Here is a 19,104-nt window from a genome sequence, read left to right on the forward strand (position 1 = left end):
ATGAAACGTATGAAAGACGTCAGTCAACATTCGACCTAACGATAGATTGTTGCACATAGGTCATTGTATCGAACATAGAATTTGCGAATTTTGACTTTAAACAAAACTGTTGATATCATTATATCATCATTTACAGTGTGTTTGTCAGTAGCCTGCGTCGTTTCAGAAATTGATCGAACGCAGAACATGCTCTTGCTCGAATCAACTGTTAACTCCATAATGCAGGTAATAACGAATCATTGCTATATGATTAAGGGAAGTTGATAAAATTGACGTCATCATGTTTATAACGTTTATTTTTAAGTTTAATTGTTAGTCTGCCAACAGAGTCTTTTTGTAGTAAAACATCGAAATATGAAATAGAAGTGTCAACTCTGTGGTGTCTTTATTTTGAGATCAATGGGATGTATCGAATCAACGTAGGAATGAAAATGAATATTGTTAATTTATTAAAAAATTAAAAAATAAAAATAAAAATAAAAAAAAATATCGATATATATAAATGTCGAATTGAAGGCCAGACCAAGAGCCAGGCCTCTCATTTTCACATAGAATTTTTAAATAAAGTTTGCTTCATTAAAACGCAAAACGGGTCTACTAATAATAGGACACAATTAGGTCACATAGAAATCTAGCATATTGTTGGAAGACTTGATCTCCAAAAATTACATAGATATTGTATATGAAAAGAAACTCAAGCATCGTTTTTTTATCAGCCTCGCAGTACTTGTGTGTATAAACAGAATATTTTTTGACAAAAACATGTAAGCAGATGACCAGTGACAATGTACGTAAATTTACTTCTTCTTTCCATTTTTAAATTTATTGAAGAAGCATGCACTTCTCTATGATGTGTTTAATTTATTTTAGGGAATGGTTGTATAAAGTATTGAAAAGTCGTAAGTTTTATTGCTATAGATTTTGGTAAAATATATTGATTTCAAAGAGTTTTTTTTAAAGCCTACGTAAACTGATATTGTGTAATATTAGGAGAAGGACATGACAAATAAGATTTTACACAAACATCACTGAATATTTTATCTCTTCAGTAGAGATTTATCTGAATTAAGAGCGTCAACTCTTTCAGTTATTTTGATTTCATTTAACCCGTATTATCGTAAAGTATAATATTTATTATATAAATGATTGATTTTGGAGTTTGGACCAAGTGTAAATAACCTTAAGGCTGGCATGAATAATTTGATATACCAAAAATGAAGTGTTTTTTTTTGTTATAGAAATAATATCCTAAATGAGCGTATAATTACTGGAATAGAATTCTCCTAATTTTCTTTCTTATGTGATGGTTCTTACTGAAATAACCAAACGTGGAGTAAAAAAGTCCTCTAGTCAACGTCAGATTCATTGATACACTGTAAAATGTGCAAGTAAACAGATATATAAATCAATACGTGTAAAAATATCATTGAATATTCACTTAGCAAATTAAAGCGTTTTACATATAAGATTTGTTCTATTTCGGTTGTTATTTCTGTTTGGACAAGAGACAGGATCACAAAGGTTCCTAACTGCCAGTAGTGCCCCAGGGTTTAAGCAAAACGTCGACTGGTTGTGGTATCCAAAAACCTGCTAGGTATAAACAAGTGCTATCTGAGATCAAGAGAGAACAAGAAGTCAACACCAGTCAACGGACAAACCAGCATAATCAGAGATACATCAGCTAATGGACAAACCAGCATGATCAGAAATACCCCAGCCAATAGACAAACCAGCATGATTAGAAATACACCAGACAATGAACAAATCAAACCATGCAGCATGATCAGAAATACACCAGCCAATAGAGGAACTAGCATGATCAAAAATACACCAGCCAATGGACGAACCAGCATGATCAGAAATACACCAGCCAATGGACAAACCAGCATGATTAGAAATGAAGAGGGTGGTAATCAACTATTGGAGAGAGAGAGAGAGAGGGCTATTCAGCTTCTGGAAAGATAGAGAACAGCGGCATATCACGAAGGAGAAAACGGAATGGGAGCAACGTCACCAAGAGGACGAAGAGTATGAAACAGATCAGCTAAGGCAACAGCCACAGAGACTGCAGACCAGGAGTAGGAGTAACATCTCATCCAAAGAAGCCAAAGCACTGTCCACAACAACCGTTTCTCCAAAAGAGAAGCTGGGCAAATATGATGGAAAAACTTCAATTGTTCTATGGTGGTTAAAGTTTATGACTATAATTTCCTTAAAAAAGTTTTCTAAAAACCTTATTAATTGACACTTTAGCATTTCATGGAAGAGTGTTGATATATCTCTTTCGACACATCCATTAGATTCTCTTTCGATTTCATTCGACAGTCCATTCACAACAGATGCAAGCCATCATCCAGCAACGTCCTTTCCATCAGGCTCGACGAGACAATTTTAGCAGACCCAGATTTCAGTCGCAGTCCACGTTCCCCCAGATTTAATGCTCTACCAAGCCTCTTTCTTTACTCCTCACTAAAATATTTACAGAAGTAAAGGAGAAACTTTATGAGTACTGTACAACAGTATATTCGAAAAGTGGTGTAAATCAGATGTGGAAACTTAAAAACTCTAAGGAGCTTTTAGAAAATGTGAAATCACAAAATTTTAACAAAATCAATAAGATCAAAACGTATGACTTTTTAACACTTTATACAACCATTCCCCACGATAAATTAAAGTCCAAGCTTTTTGACATCATACACAGCTGCTTTTTCAATACAAATGGAACTCGTAAATATACTCACCTTGTCATTGGACATTTGCAAGAAATGCTTTGTTAAAAAACATTCTGATTGTACACACATGTACTCTGAAGTTGATATCAAAAAGATGCTTGAGTTTCTGATTGACAATATCTAAGTAGTTTTTGGTGATCGGGTCTTTCAACTATGTGTTGGAATTTCCATGAGTACGAATTACGCCCCCTTGTTAGCAGACCTATTTTTGTATTCATTTGAAGCAGAATCCATTTAAACACTTCTACATGGGAAGACGAAGACACTTTCTGTGGCCTTCAATTCGACATTTAGATATATTGACGGCGTTTTTCTAAGATTTTGTCTTTGAAGTATTGCTACTTTAACATGTTTACTCACAAAAAATTGAGGTACCTTACCAGGCATTTGTTGAAATTACCAGAAGATGATGTTTCCTATATAATCCTTTTGGAGAAAACTTAATTAGCCAATAACACATTTTTTAGTGTTTCAATTTTTGAAAGACAATTAGAAACCAGTTTAGAAATCAAAAGGTAATTAAAATTTTGGATATTTTCCACACTATACGAAAATATACAAAACAGATATTTGAGGAACGTATCGTCTGACCTTAAGCCATTATTTTCACACTGAATTGCCTACGAATCATGACAAGGAGCATACGGCGGGTGTGACCGCTCGGGAGGAAATGCTCACTCCTCCATGGCACCTGATCCCACCTCTGATGTTTTTGGAGCTCTACTCCTGATTTGTATTTTCTAAATGGACTTTGAGCTTGAATATTGTTCATTATATCCGTATATTTCAACAAAGGTTCTAGGTTCCAACTAAGGTCCTAGATATTAACCCCCTAAATGGCCCTAGGGGTGCCGGTTTTGCGATTTTGATAAGAATAATGTGATTTTTCAAGACGTCATTATTGTAGAATAGTAGGCCATTTAAGAAAAAGTGTCCTGAAAAATTTGATAGCCAACTTCTAATAAAGAATACTATACATGTCATCTTGTGGCGCTCCACATTGTGTCTAATTCATGTAGTATGTAGTTAACTATAGTTTTTACTGTGATAAATCAAAGTACATGTATTTTTAATTCCATGTCCAAATTCTTGTGCAAATTATGTTACATGAAATGTGATGAAAACAACAAGGGAACAATTTTAACAATAATGAACAATCATCTAAGTATTTTGACACTCAGAAGAACTTGTTTAAGTATGCATTGTAGTTCAATGACCAGTCACAGTGGTTTTTGACAAAATGAGTGCGTTAACCACCTTAAACAGGATAGTTTTACTTAAATATTCTACATTTCCTTTTTATTTTCTGAAGAATCCCTATTTGAAATTTTGGAGTGATCATGTATCCTAACTGTACTTATTTGACAGCTTGTTAGTGATGGGAAAATCTTATCACTTTTTTGTGCACTCTGATGCACTGAGCGGCTTAATCTGAAAAAAAAAAAATGATTTGAATCTCCACCGCAAAGAACAATTTACATTAACCCTAGATGTTTTGGAATCTTGTCTAATCTGTGTGCACAGCCCTCAGAAAACATGTAATGAAAATTATTCGCAATTAGGGGAAAACAATTTTCTTTCTTTTTTTTTTTTTTTAAATGAATATTATTACCAACTCCCCTTCAACAGTTTCCATTGAAGAAAGAAAGTAAATAATAATAACGATGATGATAATAATAATTATATCAATAATAATATTTTGCATCCTGATTGTGGTTTATGTCTTGTGATTATATGATTAGTTTAAGACTGCCAAAGATTTGGCTATTATTTACAGAATTTAGAATATGATTGTAAAGCCGTGCGTTTTCACCACTATTTTTTTCTTTGAAAAAGGGGAATGGATTTTGACCAATTTCGATATTGATTCATTAGAGTTAATTATATAATGAATGAGTGTCAGACAAGGAGAACAATTCAGAGAGATGTAAATACACATTTATAAACTATTCATTGACAAGAGAATTGATAAGGATATTGTAAAAACGTCATTAACCGAGCTAATCCTGAGCAAATAATGAAGCATTTGTAAAACAAATATATTGCAATATTTAGACATTACTGGCTACTTCATCACAAAAATTATTTGTATTTGTAATTAAAGCTATTGATAAAAGCAATTTCAATATTTGTGTAAATTTTACATTACAATTAACTATTAGCTCAGACATTTTTAATGAAAGTCACATCACAATAGAAATTGAACTGGCTTTTAAGATATTTTGAAACTCATTTGCTTTCATAGGTCATGTCAAATACACAATACATATTTCATTCCATAGTTATTATGAAGGTGAAATACATGTACACGAGTTATTTTGTTTTTAGCCAGTCCCTACACAATTTCTGCTACTTCACATACTTCACTGAATGATATTATACAATTATTGCTTTTTTTCAGTCAATACGCCCAAAGGGCGATGTGAATTCTGTACTTCAAAAGGTGACTAAATAGTCGTTTTGACTAAAAAGAAAGCAATAATTGTTTTATAATATAATTCAATGATTAAATGATACGAACTCGTTAAGCAAACCATACCATGAAATATGTTAAGATAACGAACAGTATTCGAGCTCAAGTCCATTAAACATTACAAAATAAAAGCAGAGCAAACACGGACCTCTAAGACATCAGAGGTGGGATCACGTGCCATGAAGGAGTGAGCATCCCCTGCCGACCGGTCACGCCCGCCATTGCTCCTTGTCATGATCGGGAAATAACGGGAAAATCCGCCGACAATTAAGCGTGTAAATAATGGCTAAAAATTGGTATGAGAAAAGACAGTCAGCATTTGGAATTTGGTAGATTGTATTTGGTGACAAGATCATTGTATCGACCATAGAACTTACGAAATGATGACTTTGAAAGAGTCTACCGATATACTTGTTTCATCAACTTGTTTGTCAATAACGTACCTCGTTTTAAAAATTGTTAATACGTAGAGCATGCTCGTGCGTATCGAATCAACTGAAAAATATAAACCCCGTATGCAGGTGATAAGGGTATATTGCTGCATAAGTAAGGGAAGTTGACGATTGAAAAGTTAAAGTCATCACGTTTATCATAAAGCTTTGTTGTTAGATTACCATTAGCATCTTTTTTTACCCTCTTTCTTATTTTTTGTCCTAGCTAAATGTAGTTAGAGAAGCGGGATTAAAATAAACATAGCCAGTTGTATATATATGTAATTTCTTTTGTTACGACGTAGAAAAAAAATGTCTGGAACGTAAGGGAGTCTGAGCATTATATTAGGAAAAACTGACAACTTAACCTAAAAAAAAATTTGACAAGCCCCCCAAAAAGAGAAGAATTCTTCAAACTCAAAATTTTATTTCGTGAGATGGAGGGCTAGGTTCTATTAACGTAAGAGGGATTGGACTACTAGTATACTGTATCAAAAAAGAGGCAATCCTCCTTTCAATGAACATTTTCAACTTAATTAATAGTAAAAATTAACGTTAAAAAAAAGGGCATGGGGGACAGGTCCTTGCCTCTTTCCACCTTCATCCCTCCTCTCTGTGAGCCTGAATGTTTTGATAACCTGAGTAGATGTCGGGTGCAGGTGAAATAACTTTTCAGAATTAATTGTATCAATTTGGAAGTTCTCAATCTATTTTTAATCCAATGTAGAAAAAAAAAATTCTGATGTTTACCCGGAAGGTTAGGTGCAGGTGACCATAACGAAGTATTTTTAGACAGTGTTGGATCTCAGCCAATCGGAGAGCAATCATATAATAAAAAGTTATATGATTCGTAGTGCGGCATATTTATCACGTGATTTCAAATGTGTTTCAGAGCGTACAAATACAGACCTTAGGCTAATTAGAACGTTGTACTGTTTTATTTAAAAAAATAATCCATATTCCATTTATTTATCAACATACTTTCATAAATTAAATGAATAAATAATATACACGTTGCACAGAATATTCCTTTACGAGTTAGCACAAGACAGTCTGAAATCACTGTACACAGTGTCTTCGGAGTGTGACTACACAATCTAATTCACAAGAAGCTCTCTCTTTCCTTGATTTCACTGTTTTTCCCATTCACATTTTTCTCCTGAAATTGTAAAAGTAAAAAAATAAAAATCAAAATCAAATGTATATCCAAGACCAGTATAGTAGTAATCACTAGTATATATTTTGGGAATTATGACAGATTTTTTTTTTAACCGATAAGCAAGGAAACATAGTATATGAATACGATGAAAATGTTTGGAAAAAAAAAACGTACAAATAGTGCCGATATCAAATGTGGCTGGAGGAAATTATGGAATAACATGAGTGCTTTAAATACCGTGTGCATTAGAAAGACTGATGAAATATGATGAATCAGGAAATTCAATGCCTTACCTATGTACTAAAATTTTACACATTTGAAAATTTAAACATTATTACTTATTCTATACATGGAACTCGTTTATGAATATTGTCTCTTGCCGAGGGAAATAGAAGAATAGTAATTCTCAGCTGTCATGCATAAAGAATATTAACATGCAGTAAGCGACTGAAACTTTATATACAAATGAAAAGACTGTAGCAGTCAAAGAAGGCAATTATAATATGTCTACATGTATAGCGTATACGCTAGAGAGCTAAGCTGTCATGGCAAAGCTTCTGAGATAGAGTCCTCGAATGAATTATAAGCATTTCAAATAGGAATTTGATCAACATTTAAATTTTCTTGTCTTCAATGTTACATTTATGTGCAATAAAGCACTGTTTAATGGATATATACTGTGGCTGAAACGTTATTTTTAAAATATACTAGTATTTTATAAAATATCTATCAAACCAAGACGAACATTCAAAACAATATTCTTTTTAAAAATCACTTATCATGATCAAATCAGATAGATCCTCTTTATTTGTTTTATATTCAAAAACTTTCATTTCAGTTATTTAAATCTGCAGAGATAAACTGACAAAACACGTATTGTATGATGTATGAACACACGTAATTATTAAATATTGTAGTTTTATTTTATCAAAGAAACTGGATTAGGTCCTGATCTTGTTCTCACCTTCATGTAAATACCTAGCTGGTGGACAATATTACCATTAATGAAGTAGGTCAAGCAGAATGTACCTTGATAATGTGTAGAAAAGTATTTTGTGTATTATTCACATACAAGGTACAGCTGTACTTGATTTCGACAGTATTGTGGCATATTTGTAAACTATAAGTCAGTTTTATGTTTTATGATACATTTTTTTGTAAGAAAGATTTGCAGAATGTTGCAGATTTTTATTGGGCAAAAGGAAACAAAGATTGTTTAATTTGAACCAGCTAGAGTAAAAACCGAGGTCAATATAGTAAATCAAATAGTAAATGATTGGTTAAAAAACAGCATTTATCTGTATATTCTGAAATTTTGTTTTCCAGTTAGAGATCAAGAAAGGATGATATCTAAGCCGAATAAGAAAAGAAAGAAAAACATGCTCTTCCATGCAGGGAACAATATTTTACCTCCTTTCTCCTGTAAAGAAGGAAATGTCTAATTAAATTACGGTTCCAAACCAAAAACTAACAAAATGTTGGATAAATTCACACAGTGCACCCTGATAACATGCAGCAGACCAAACACAAAGCATATGATCTATTATACATGAAAATAAAATGTGTCATTTCAACCATTTCACAGCAAATATATAAGAATAATTTTAAATTGTTTATTGATAAATGCCGAATTTTAAGTGTATGAAAGTTCTGAAAAAAAGGTCATAAAACACTATGATTTCCAAATGATTTCCCCACAGAAATAACCGGACTTTAGTGTAGCTTAGCTACGCCTAAAGGCATAAGACCACGATTAATTCATACAAACAATCTATTTTTTAGCATCAATAATATGATATATTGATTCGCATTGCTAACTCACTTTTTCTTGAAATTAAACATTAAATATGGATCTGTGTATTTTATTGTTTGTAAAACGAGCTTTATCGAAAGGTTTCGTCGTCCAGTTGTCGCGAGAGGCCGTCCCCAGAGACGGTGATTTATATTAACTATTCCGATTCATTTGACAAAGCCTGAACGCTGACGATATCCCAGAACAACCAGAATTCCTAACAGAGCACCACCTAATTGATTTCAAGTCACGTAGATGTATGATTGGCGGAGATAAAGTTATAAAAAATGTCCCTGTGCACAGGATAATGAAATCTCCATAAAAATTAATGTAAGAAAATAGCATATTCTCCCTTTTGGAGGTTCATGGTGAGAGCAGAGTTTCTCATAAAAAGAAAAGTAACAAGCTTGTATATAATATATATATATATATATATATATATATATATATATATATATATATATATATATATATATATATATATATATATATATATATATTACTTGTGTTACAGGTGTAAATGACAATGAGTGACATGCACGGATATGTTACAAACAATAACATTAAACTTTTTTTTCAATGTAGTGATAAACAAAAGATAATGTGCTTATAAACTACTATACTATATAAAAAAAGTCATTCCTATAGCTGCTGCTGTGATAGTATGCAATTTTCTAAATCTACAGGGCGTGTTTTTATTTACCACTTTATTCTGAAATTAAAAGGAACATTCGATTTGTGGATAAAATCTTATGAAAAAAATCCCTGTTCGTGTAAAGAAAGAAGTGAATTACAAAACACGTCAAATATATCACTCTACAAGATATTCATAAAGTGCATCGTAAAAAACATAACCATGCAATGGAGTGCGCATTTAAAAAAAAGAAAGAATTTTTAATAAATAGAAATGTTTTTAATTCTAAAATAATGTAACTCCCTAATTATAAAGCTATGTAGACAAATGAATAATTTAGCAAATGGTAAAATGCGATGATATTTAAGTATATGAGGAATAGCAAATTACAGAAAGATAACCCAATTTAAAAAAAAAAAATTACCGTTTTTGCCGCTTTCTTGACGACCTTCGCGAAGTGTTCAAATCCACATACAATTCCCGCCAAAGCAATACCGCCAAGGAGAATGAAGAAAACTCCCGCCACACTGTCAATGCTGAGTTCAGACGTCTCATCAGCTGATGGTTTGGAAAGATCTGGACAAGAGCGACTCGGTGGCCACCACCTATTGAGCAAGATTTGTTCATCAGTTTAATGCTTTAAACCATTCACATTGATCTTATCGATACTACAACATAAAAAACTCTACCAGTGGCTTAACCATCAAAATTTGAATTACATGACTATACTGCATTTGTTTGTGTGCATTTTGTCTTGTATGGCTTTCTTCCAAAGAAAGCATAAAAAGGTTAATATTCGTAATTAGCCTTTTAAAGTGCACAGTAACATTAAATAACATTATTGTGTAATGTCAATACATACTTATTTTCTAGTTGGTGTAACATCCCAGTGTCACTCAGTCTTAAGATGGCCATGGATAAGTCCTCACGGTAAATGGCTCCTGGAGGGACACCAATACCAAAGCCCTTGGGATCAAAATGTGGCCCTATCTCCATAAACTGGCAGTCCTCTATTGTTTTGTATTTATTGACAGTTGTGTCCCAGAAGAAAGCATAATTGCCCTGCTTAACTTTTTTGAAACCTTCTTCGGTATCATCTACCATGGAAGATGGATCGACTTCGGACATCTGCGCCCACATTTTGGCAAAGTGTTCAATATTTGTATTTTTAAAGAAAAACATAATTCCACTACTTTTTACTGTGCCATATTTGATTTTGGTTTGGGATGCTAAGTCAGTGACAGACTTTATCGGGGTGTTAATTTTTTTGACCGTCAAAAAAGCAGCCAAGTTAGCAGTGTAAGATGAGATCAAAATGAGTGCAAAAAACCACCACGCACTTGTTAGTATTCGACCTGGAAGTGTAGATGGAGATGCATCTGTATTTCCTTGAAGTAGAGACCCGAAAACAAACCAGAAACTCTCTCTGAATGAAATAGCTGGATATTCCTTGTTCTGGGGGATTCCAAATCGTTCTAGAAAGTACAGAATAACACTGACCATCACAAATGCGCCAAACGTACAGTACCATACATTTTGATGGAGAGGGTTAAGGAACTCAAAGTAGGATTGTTCCGACTGTGGGACTCGCATAAGAACGCTGATGTAACGAGTCATGAACGGTTTGGTGAAATCCACTGCTTCCTCCCTCTGTGAGTTGATGCTCAGTGGAGCCACTAGCATTGTGGCATTCTAAAATGACAATTCTATCAAAATTAAAGAAAAAAAAAACTGATATTGTGGGACACTTTACTCACAAGCCTTTCATCTTTAGAAAATGAGGGGGAAGACTCGTTCTAACATACGCATTTCCGCTATCTTGTAAACAATTCAAATTGTAATATTGATGTACATACCCCAGACAATAGCTCTCCTATCATTCCATTCCATTCTCCATTTTCCATTTTTGTTCCAAATTTTCCATCATGTACCAGATAAATTTCGAAGTTAAAATCAAGCATTTTTGCCACTTCCGTTATTAGATCAACAGCAAAGCCCTCAAATCGGTCATTACCTAAACGCTGCTTATAATCCCTCTTCCGCATCGTGAAAGGTTTTTCCTACAATCAGACAGATTCTGTAAGAATTTTTTGTAAAAACAATGCTTTGCTAAGAATTTTTTGTACATTTCTTCATTCAATGTTAGTTTTATTTCGCGTTTTAGACTTGTACGAAAATTTATAAGGTACATATATTCTGCTTTTTCATAGGTAATAAATTCCTGAAATGCTGTATAATATTTTTTATTTATACTTACTAGTATCATGACCACAGACACAGTTCTCCCCTTCAAAGGGAAGGAGTAATTTCTGTTTAACCTTTTAACTTCTTCAAACTGTATTTTTGAAGCTGAGGTGTTGAAATGAGATTTCCAAACTCCAACCTAAGGTAAGTTATAAAGCCATTTGGTAAAAATCTGATGTCTCTTTTAAATATTTCTATGTCTAAAAAACAGCTTGTTTACAATAAAACTGTCGAAATTTAAATTTTGATAATTCCTACAACTTAATCCGTAACAGAATTTTATTTCACTGAAAAAAGAAAATCGCCAAACAATTGTATCAAGAGTATTTTTCTCCAAAGATATTGCAATTTCATAAACAAATGCTATGAAAGGTTTGATAGTTACATTTATGTGCATAAAACATTGATACACATGAAAATCAAAACTTGACCAAAATTTAAAGGTTAGAACAATGACGGATAATAAATAATAATCAGTTTGATAAAATCTAGTAATAAATGATCAAACTTCTTGGATTTATTTTTATCTAAAGGAACCCAGAAAGTATCTTAGATTTGCAAATATTTACACACAGAAATGCCATAGGCAAATTATATAATTAGGCCAAAGTTTTGGGTGCTTAATGCAACTTAGTACAGCTTTGATCTATTGTCTTTATCATCTTCAAATTAAAAAAAAATATATGAAAGAATGTTTCATATTTTGTTCACAAGTCAGCAAAAATGTTTACCTTTACTTGGAGAGAAAAAAAGTAATTCAAGGTGATTGTATACATGTAAAAATACTGTACTATGATTTTTTGTGTGTTTTTTTCTTTGCTTTTTTGAGGGTTTTCTATATGTTCGATTCTTTTGGATGCATTTGTCTGATTTGAATGACGCAGTGTTTAATTTTGGGGGGTATAGGTTAACAGAAGTGTTACTTTGGTCTACTTTTTGACATAACTTGCCTATGTCATTAGAAAGCCTTTTGCAGCTATGGAACACACGTGAAGCAGGGTGTGTCATGACACAAATCTAAATGTTAGTGAATACCTGGAAACAAAACTCATGTTATTCAACGAATAACTAAATTTTCATATCAAGAAATCGTGACATAGTTCTTGGAGCAGAAAAGTTTTACTTCAATTTTCAAGAAAAAAGGTTCGTAACCACTTGAAAGTTTTAAATTTTTCTTTTAAATTTTCTTAAATAAAATAACAATGAAAGAATAAAGAACTAAATTTTCTTCTGAGTAAGCTGTGAAAATTTATTTTTCTGAGAGCTGATGGGTGATTTTTCAGGTTTGACGGATCTTCTATGTCACCATGTTCTTTGGGGTTGTTTTTACAAGGAAAGCCACACCTTCTATTAAGCAATCTGAGAAAGCTACGATACCCCGTCTATTGACATACCGATGTACTGGAAAATTCGGTGCCCTGTTTTGAAAAATGCAAACAGCAATACATACTTTAATGACAAGTCTTTAAATTCTTCGCCACTAAACCAGGAACACAATGAAATTTGTCTACATATTACCTACGTTAACCATATCCACTGTGAAAATATTTTTTAAAAAAAAAGTCCTTTTTTTCATTAATGTATTTTAGTGAGAAGCCACGTAAACAGGTGCTCTTTTTTCAAAAGCACTATTTTACGAAGAGATGAGAGGAAGTCCTATTTAAGTGGAGAGAACATATCTGCAAATAGTTTAATTAGCTGTGGAAAGAAAGAATATATGCTAAAGCAATATTAACTTACAAATTATATTTCTTAAGCACAACATTATTCACCAATTAAATTTTTCGAGATATCAGCAAATATTGAATATATTAATCAAATTCAATCCCTCTAGAGGTCTGCTAGCCTGATTCCATGGTTTTCATGCAATCGGTAACATTTTATTCTAATGCCTTAGCAGTAAATGGTGCACAAAGCTCAGTGCTGCAAGACTTACAAGACGTGACATATCATAGGGGGTCTGATTAAAGGCAAGCACATAAAGCGATGACTATATCAACTCTTATAACGCCCTCTACTATATATCAGCATACCGCTTACATGATACAATAAAACCCCGTTTGTCCAATACTCTTTACTTTTGCTGGAATACCTCTAGATGAGAATAATATATTTATTTACTCAAATTGATAAGGTGGTGGTGCAAATATATATACTTTCGTTTACAAATTTTCCGTCTTGAGCTTAATGCTTCTGCTGAAGTTTTTTTTTTTATTGTTATAATACACATTTGCTAATTTACATGTCACCTTATTTTAATGAATAAAACAAAAAATCAAATAAAAGCGTTGTATAAAAAATACAGTGTTACCTGCAGCGAATCAAGACCCTCTATCTCGGACAGTTTGATAGTATAGTTATATCGCCTGCCATCAGGACCAAATTCGATATCACCTGTGTAGCCAGAAATTCTTATCTATAAAAAGAATATAAAATCATTGTTTCTTACATTAAATACTTTTTTTGCACAGTATCATGAAGTAGGATTTGTACGTGGTTTATGAACTGACTTGATGTGACACTCAAATATTTAAGTAACAAGAAACTTTATTATTTATGACTGACCTTTCTGAGTTCTTCTGCGATGGTTGTGGCAGTTATGTTTCGTGGAACACCAGAGAATTTTGGAAGTGTCACATTTACCAGCTTTAAGGAGTCGGCCGCCAGACTGATATTAAGGCGACGTGCGTCCTCGACTGTGGTAATCTCATTTCTACTATCAAACTCCATCAGCCCAAACACCGTGAAATTCACGAAAACGTCAGGAAAATTTTTAAACACTGGAACTAATTGGTCCCCCTGTGTAATTAGTTATTCTTATATAAATCACAGAGACAATATGGACATAAAAATTCTCAAATCAGATGGAATAAACATTTACTTGATTACTTTTCATTTGAATTTGAATACACAATTTACATGCAATTAGATATATGAAATTTAAAACAAGATTTCGTGCTTTTCATTTAACAGGAAGTATGGAATGAAAGTAACAACTTACAGGGTCATAGAAAAACCACTCGGAAGGCTGGGATAACATTGCCAAACTTCTGGCCTACAGAACAATAAAATTAGAGAGGAGTTGTAAGTACCATCCTGTTACACTTATAAACAATATGATTAAAATTACAGTCTAAGATATCAGATACGGTTGTTAGAATACTATATAATTGATTTATAGCGAGATAGTTTTGTTTTAGAGAGTTCAGAATACTGAAAAGAGGAGTACTTTGTTTGAACATTTGCGTGATATGTTGTACAACGGTGATTCCCACCTGATCTAGAATGATTTCTGTGTGTTCTTTGGAACAGAATATGATGCTTTTCTGTACAAAAGCCTGCCTCATTCGTACAAGATGGTCCCTCACTTGTTTTTCTATAACCTTTGGATTGGGGTTAGCTTCAACGTGCCAGGATTTCACCATCAGATCGTGGTTAGTCAACAACTGTTCCATTATGTACACACCTTATGAACAGATAATATTGAAAGACTAGTTAAACGTTCCTTAAGAATCTTAGGAATATAAGAAGTGTGACTAAATTCTTATGGTACTTGAGAAGATTTTTAAAAAATATTTGAGTGGCGCAATGTGTATACCTATAATATGTGGAGATTTAAAATTTGGAAAAAAGACCATTTTTTTCGTTGATCAAGCATTCCTGTCATTTATCTTAAAGACATGTTGTTAGAATTATCTCAATTGAATACATAAAGTTTTGTCTTAATAAAATTGATTTTATTTTTCAAATGACACATTTTGCGTTTTAAATACAAGTAAGAGAGACTCTTCCTCTAAAGAAAAATAGAGAAATAGTTTTTATTTTGTCTAAGCGAAGTTCGCGTACACTTAGATTATAAAAAGACGTAAAAAATTATAATGATGAAGACACTTCTTCCAATTCAGAGTTTGCATTTTGACCAGACATCTTATTTAAGAAATAAGATGTCATGAAGTTGGTCACTTGATCAAATGCTTTATACGTAAGAAAGTCTGATCACGTGACCAACTTCCTTGAATATTGAATGTCAATTTAATTAGTATTGTCATATAAGGATAGACATTGGCAAATGTAAATATATATTCTTTAGTCAAGAAGAAGCCCTTGTTTTTTTTTCAATTTAAATTCGGTTTGTGGGTTAAAAAATCATTGAAAATGTTCATGACGTAATAACATTTTCTTTCCCTCCGGTTTTTCCATGTCTATTTATCAAGCAGCACGACCAACTGCCATGACCACTGTCTGACGTTCTTGTACAATGTCTTATCAACCTAACCCAGCATCCTATCTGTGTACTTTTCCCTCCCCATCCCACAGCCGTAAGATAAAATTATTAGTGAATCAAAATACACGTTGTGGAAATCATCATGTAATTAAATATGAGTTCGTAAAATATCACAATCCCTCAAAGATAAAACATAGGGTTGTCTTTTCTCTTGTACTGCTTTAACTCTCAGAAGATGAAAATCGACACATTCCCTTTCATCTATGTACGATAAATTAATGCTACATATGTTAATCGAGCCCACTCGTGTCATAAAATTGATGCTTATCTTGTAATTAAAAAACATTATGAAGGAGAATGGTAAGAACACGTTTACTTAATCTGATAATATTTTTTCTTCCCATCTGTTTTGACTGCTGACGCTGATGAAGCTTCAGGTGATAAATTGACAGGATTCACATTGAGGTGAACATTAAAGTATTTGGTCTGGTTCCAATCCGTTTGTTTTTATTTACTTTATATTATCTCAATCTGTTGTTTGTTTTATTTATCTGGATACTGCTCTCATCAATCAATAAAAAAAAATAATAACCAGCTGTTTTTAAAAGCATTACAGAAGCAAAATAAGTAAAACAACACTAAAAAATTATATCTTGGTTTTTCAAATTATTTTTGAAAAACGAGAAACAAAGATACTTAAATTAAAATAAAAAAGAAAATATTGTCGTTGTTATTGTTTTTACCCCTCGTGTCATCGTAAAAGAGACTGACTTTATCCCAGCCATAGCTTTTGGTCATGTCAAATATCGCTTGACTGAAGTCCTCTAGAGGAGGTAGAATCTGGAATGTATACTTCAGGTTGCGTCTTGCAGCAGTTGTACAGATGTATGGTATCTTTAACTTTTCGGCCACAATTCCAGTGGCGTCATCGTATGGACCAAGTATGACGTCGATTTGGTTATTGGTTAGGAAGTCCTTAACTGTTAGGATCGACAATGAAGAAAAGGCAAATAGATAGGGCCTAATAGATCTTCTACTTTTTACTGAATAACTTGCATGGGAGATTTCATGAAACATGTTTTATTTTATTTAAAAAAATTCTAATATACATGCATAAATTATCGAATATTGTAAAAAAAAATTGTGTAAAAGCAGAAATATTCGTAGGGGATTAAATTTCGATTATTTCGTTGTTAACAATTATCAACGAAATTAAATCCAACACGAAATTTTTACATGACTATATACTGAATAAGGTTCCTTTCAATCCAACGAAATTAAATGCCCACGAAACTATTTTAGATGACAAATCAACGAAATATCATCCCCACAAAAATTTGTGCTACTACAATATATACAAATGTCATACACGCACATGTATACATATACAGCGTATCATTTTCCTTACTTAAATCTCTTTCAAGCACTTCATATGCAACTGTGAGCTATGAATGATTTTCATTCAGATTACTTCAATGCATTGGAAAACATTCAAATTTTCGTTTTATTATGAAATACCTTTGAGCATCTTGTCATACTGTGATTTCGGCTTTGGTGTGGTAATATTTAACAGACTGCATGGTAATGACAGTTCGTTCCTCTGCAAAAGGTCCGTGAAAATATGCTTCCACGTGCTTACAACTCCTACAAAATGTGATGATAATAACACGTGTCTTCATATCGATTTGACTGTAACATGTTAACATACACTACAGGTGGCTCTTTGATCTAATTTATCTTTTGAAAATAATCTTCAGAATATGAAAATGTACTTTGATGAATTAGTATCAGCATTGAACACAGCTCCTTCAAGATACCGTATTCTCAAAGAAGACTTGCGGAACTCTAAGATGCCTAAATAATATTACTATTTGTAAATACTTTGTAATTAATTATGCTTTATAGATTCAACACCAGATGTTCATTGAAAATTTCAATAGTGAATATACAAACACATACGCTTTTCTATAAATACATGGCAATCAAAAACAAATACATGCTATTAAATGACGTTTGGTTTATGAATTATTTTCTCTAATTGTGTAACAGTATGCAGATTCATATATGACGAAATATGAAGATAACGAATTTAACAGTAATCAATCTCAAAAGTCCATTAGAACAATACTAATTGGGATTAATCTTAAAATAATAAAGTTAACTTTTTATTAACCATGTCACGTAATTATCAATCTACGATTTCAATTGATCATTTTTTGTTCAACAGAAATAGAAATTTATTAAGGTTGGTTTCCATATATCACGTTATCCACTAACCATATGAATTAAAAGTAATTTGAGAAACAGGACTGGATGCGTTTTTCTGGTATAAAATTTTCAGAACCTATACTGTTATCAATTATTTAGGCCTATCCAAAGCCAAGTTATAGAAGCATAGAAAGAAATCAACAGCCGCATCTACGGTAACATTATGTAAAGAGCTTTTTCTCTGTGGGTAACATGGATTTACCCAATCCAAAAGAACACACAAGCAAAATTCATATTCTAGCTACATTTCGTTTGCTACTCCTATTAATGTATTTCAAATTTAAGATAAAGACCAGTCCGAATCAAAGAATAAAATCAGATCAGACCGTTACTTTTAATTATACATGTTTGGTGTTAGGATAAGTATCATATCGACACATTGAATGGTCATTCAAATGAATTCCTGTGTTCTACTCTGACATGCAATTCATTCGTTGGCAAATAACAATTGAAAGGTTAAGAAATATTCTACTTGTACTATAGATTGCCAAACTAGAGATTACTTACCAATCTTCAGTAGGAACGGTTCCTCTGCAATGACGTCACAGAGCGTGAGAGTAACGCCAATCACAAACCAGAAGAAGCGCTGTTCCATTACTGTTGTCCTCTTTCAGACGACATTTACAATCGTTCTCCATGTACTTCTTGGACTCCCGGCCATTATGAACTTTTTTAATCACGCTTACATTGCAATGAATTTCTGTAGAAATGCGCCGAAATACTGAATGTGAGGAGAGTGTCGTTTGATAGGGAACTTAGATATGATCATCAAGCATCAGTGAATCGTCAAGCCACGGCAGAGTTTTCACGCTGAGATCGATAATCGTATAACCTTTTGAAACAGCAACGGGAGACCCAGAAATCAATGTTGGGAGGTTTACTGTCTAATGAAGTTTAGATCATTAACTACTCTTTCCAATTAACAGACTGTTAACCTGAACAGTAATAGACAATGTCGAGATTTACTTTTGGTCCGACATTTCGAACTACCAATGTTGTATATTTGGATAAGATTCTTAACAATGAAAGAAAAATGGGTATCTTAGCATGTTACTACCGACAGTAATCAGAACAATATGTTTTCTATACACATTTCTCCTGGTCAAAAGATACAAGATCTGGCACACATAAGCCTAACCATAAAAC

General features: G+C 32.8%; 1 protein-coding gene across 3 annotated transcripts; it reads right to left on the minus strand.

The window, feature by feature from the left end:
* Positions 1-6,555: 6,555 nt before the first annotated feature.
* On the minus strand, positions 6,556-18,771 carry LOC133174185 (glutamate receptor 4-like). 3 transcript variants are annotated; one of them, XM_061309251.1, is made up of 13 exons: positions 18,466-18,771; positions 17,209-17,334; positions 16,434-16,670; positions 14,741-14,931; positions 14,467-14,520; positions 14,031-14,264; positions 13,777-13,881; positions 12,860-12,883; positions 11,479-11,604; positions 11,078-11,281; positions 10,084-10,913; positions 9,646-9,826; positions 6,556-6,795 (listed from the first exon to the last, which is right to left on the minus strand). In XM_061309251.1, the coding sequence occupies exons 1-13, from the start codon at positions 18,551-18,553 to the stop codon at positions 6,739-6,741; spliced, it is 2,457 nt and encodes an 818-aa protein (XP_061165235.1). In that variant the 5' UTR covers positions 18,554-18,771; the 3' UTR covers positions 6,556-6,738. The 3 variants fall into 3 exon arrangements, with proteins under 3 accessions (XP_061165235.1, XP_061165234.1, XP_061165236.1); XM_061309250.1 differs by lacking the exon at positions 12,860-12,883 and adding an exon at positions 13,506-13,559; XM_061309252.1 differs by lacking the exon at positions 12,860-12,883.
* Between the last annotated feature and the right edge of the window lie 333 nt (positions 18,772-19,104).

The sequence above is a fragment of the Saccostrea echinata genome, unplaced genomic scaffold, assembly GCF_033153115.1.
Source record: "Saccostrea echinata isolate AGI-Se365-2 ecotype Australia unplaced genomic scaffold, CSIRO_AGI_Sech_v1 ptg000057l, whole genome shotgun sequence".
NCBI lineage: Eukaryota > Metazoa > Mollusca > Bivalvia > Ostreida > Ostreidae > Saccostrea > Saccostrea echinata.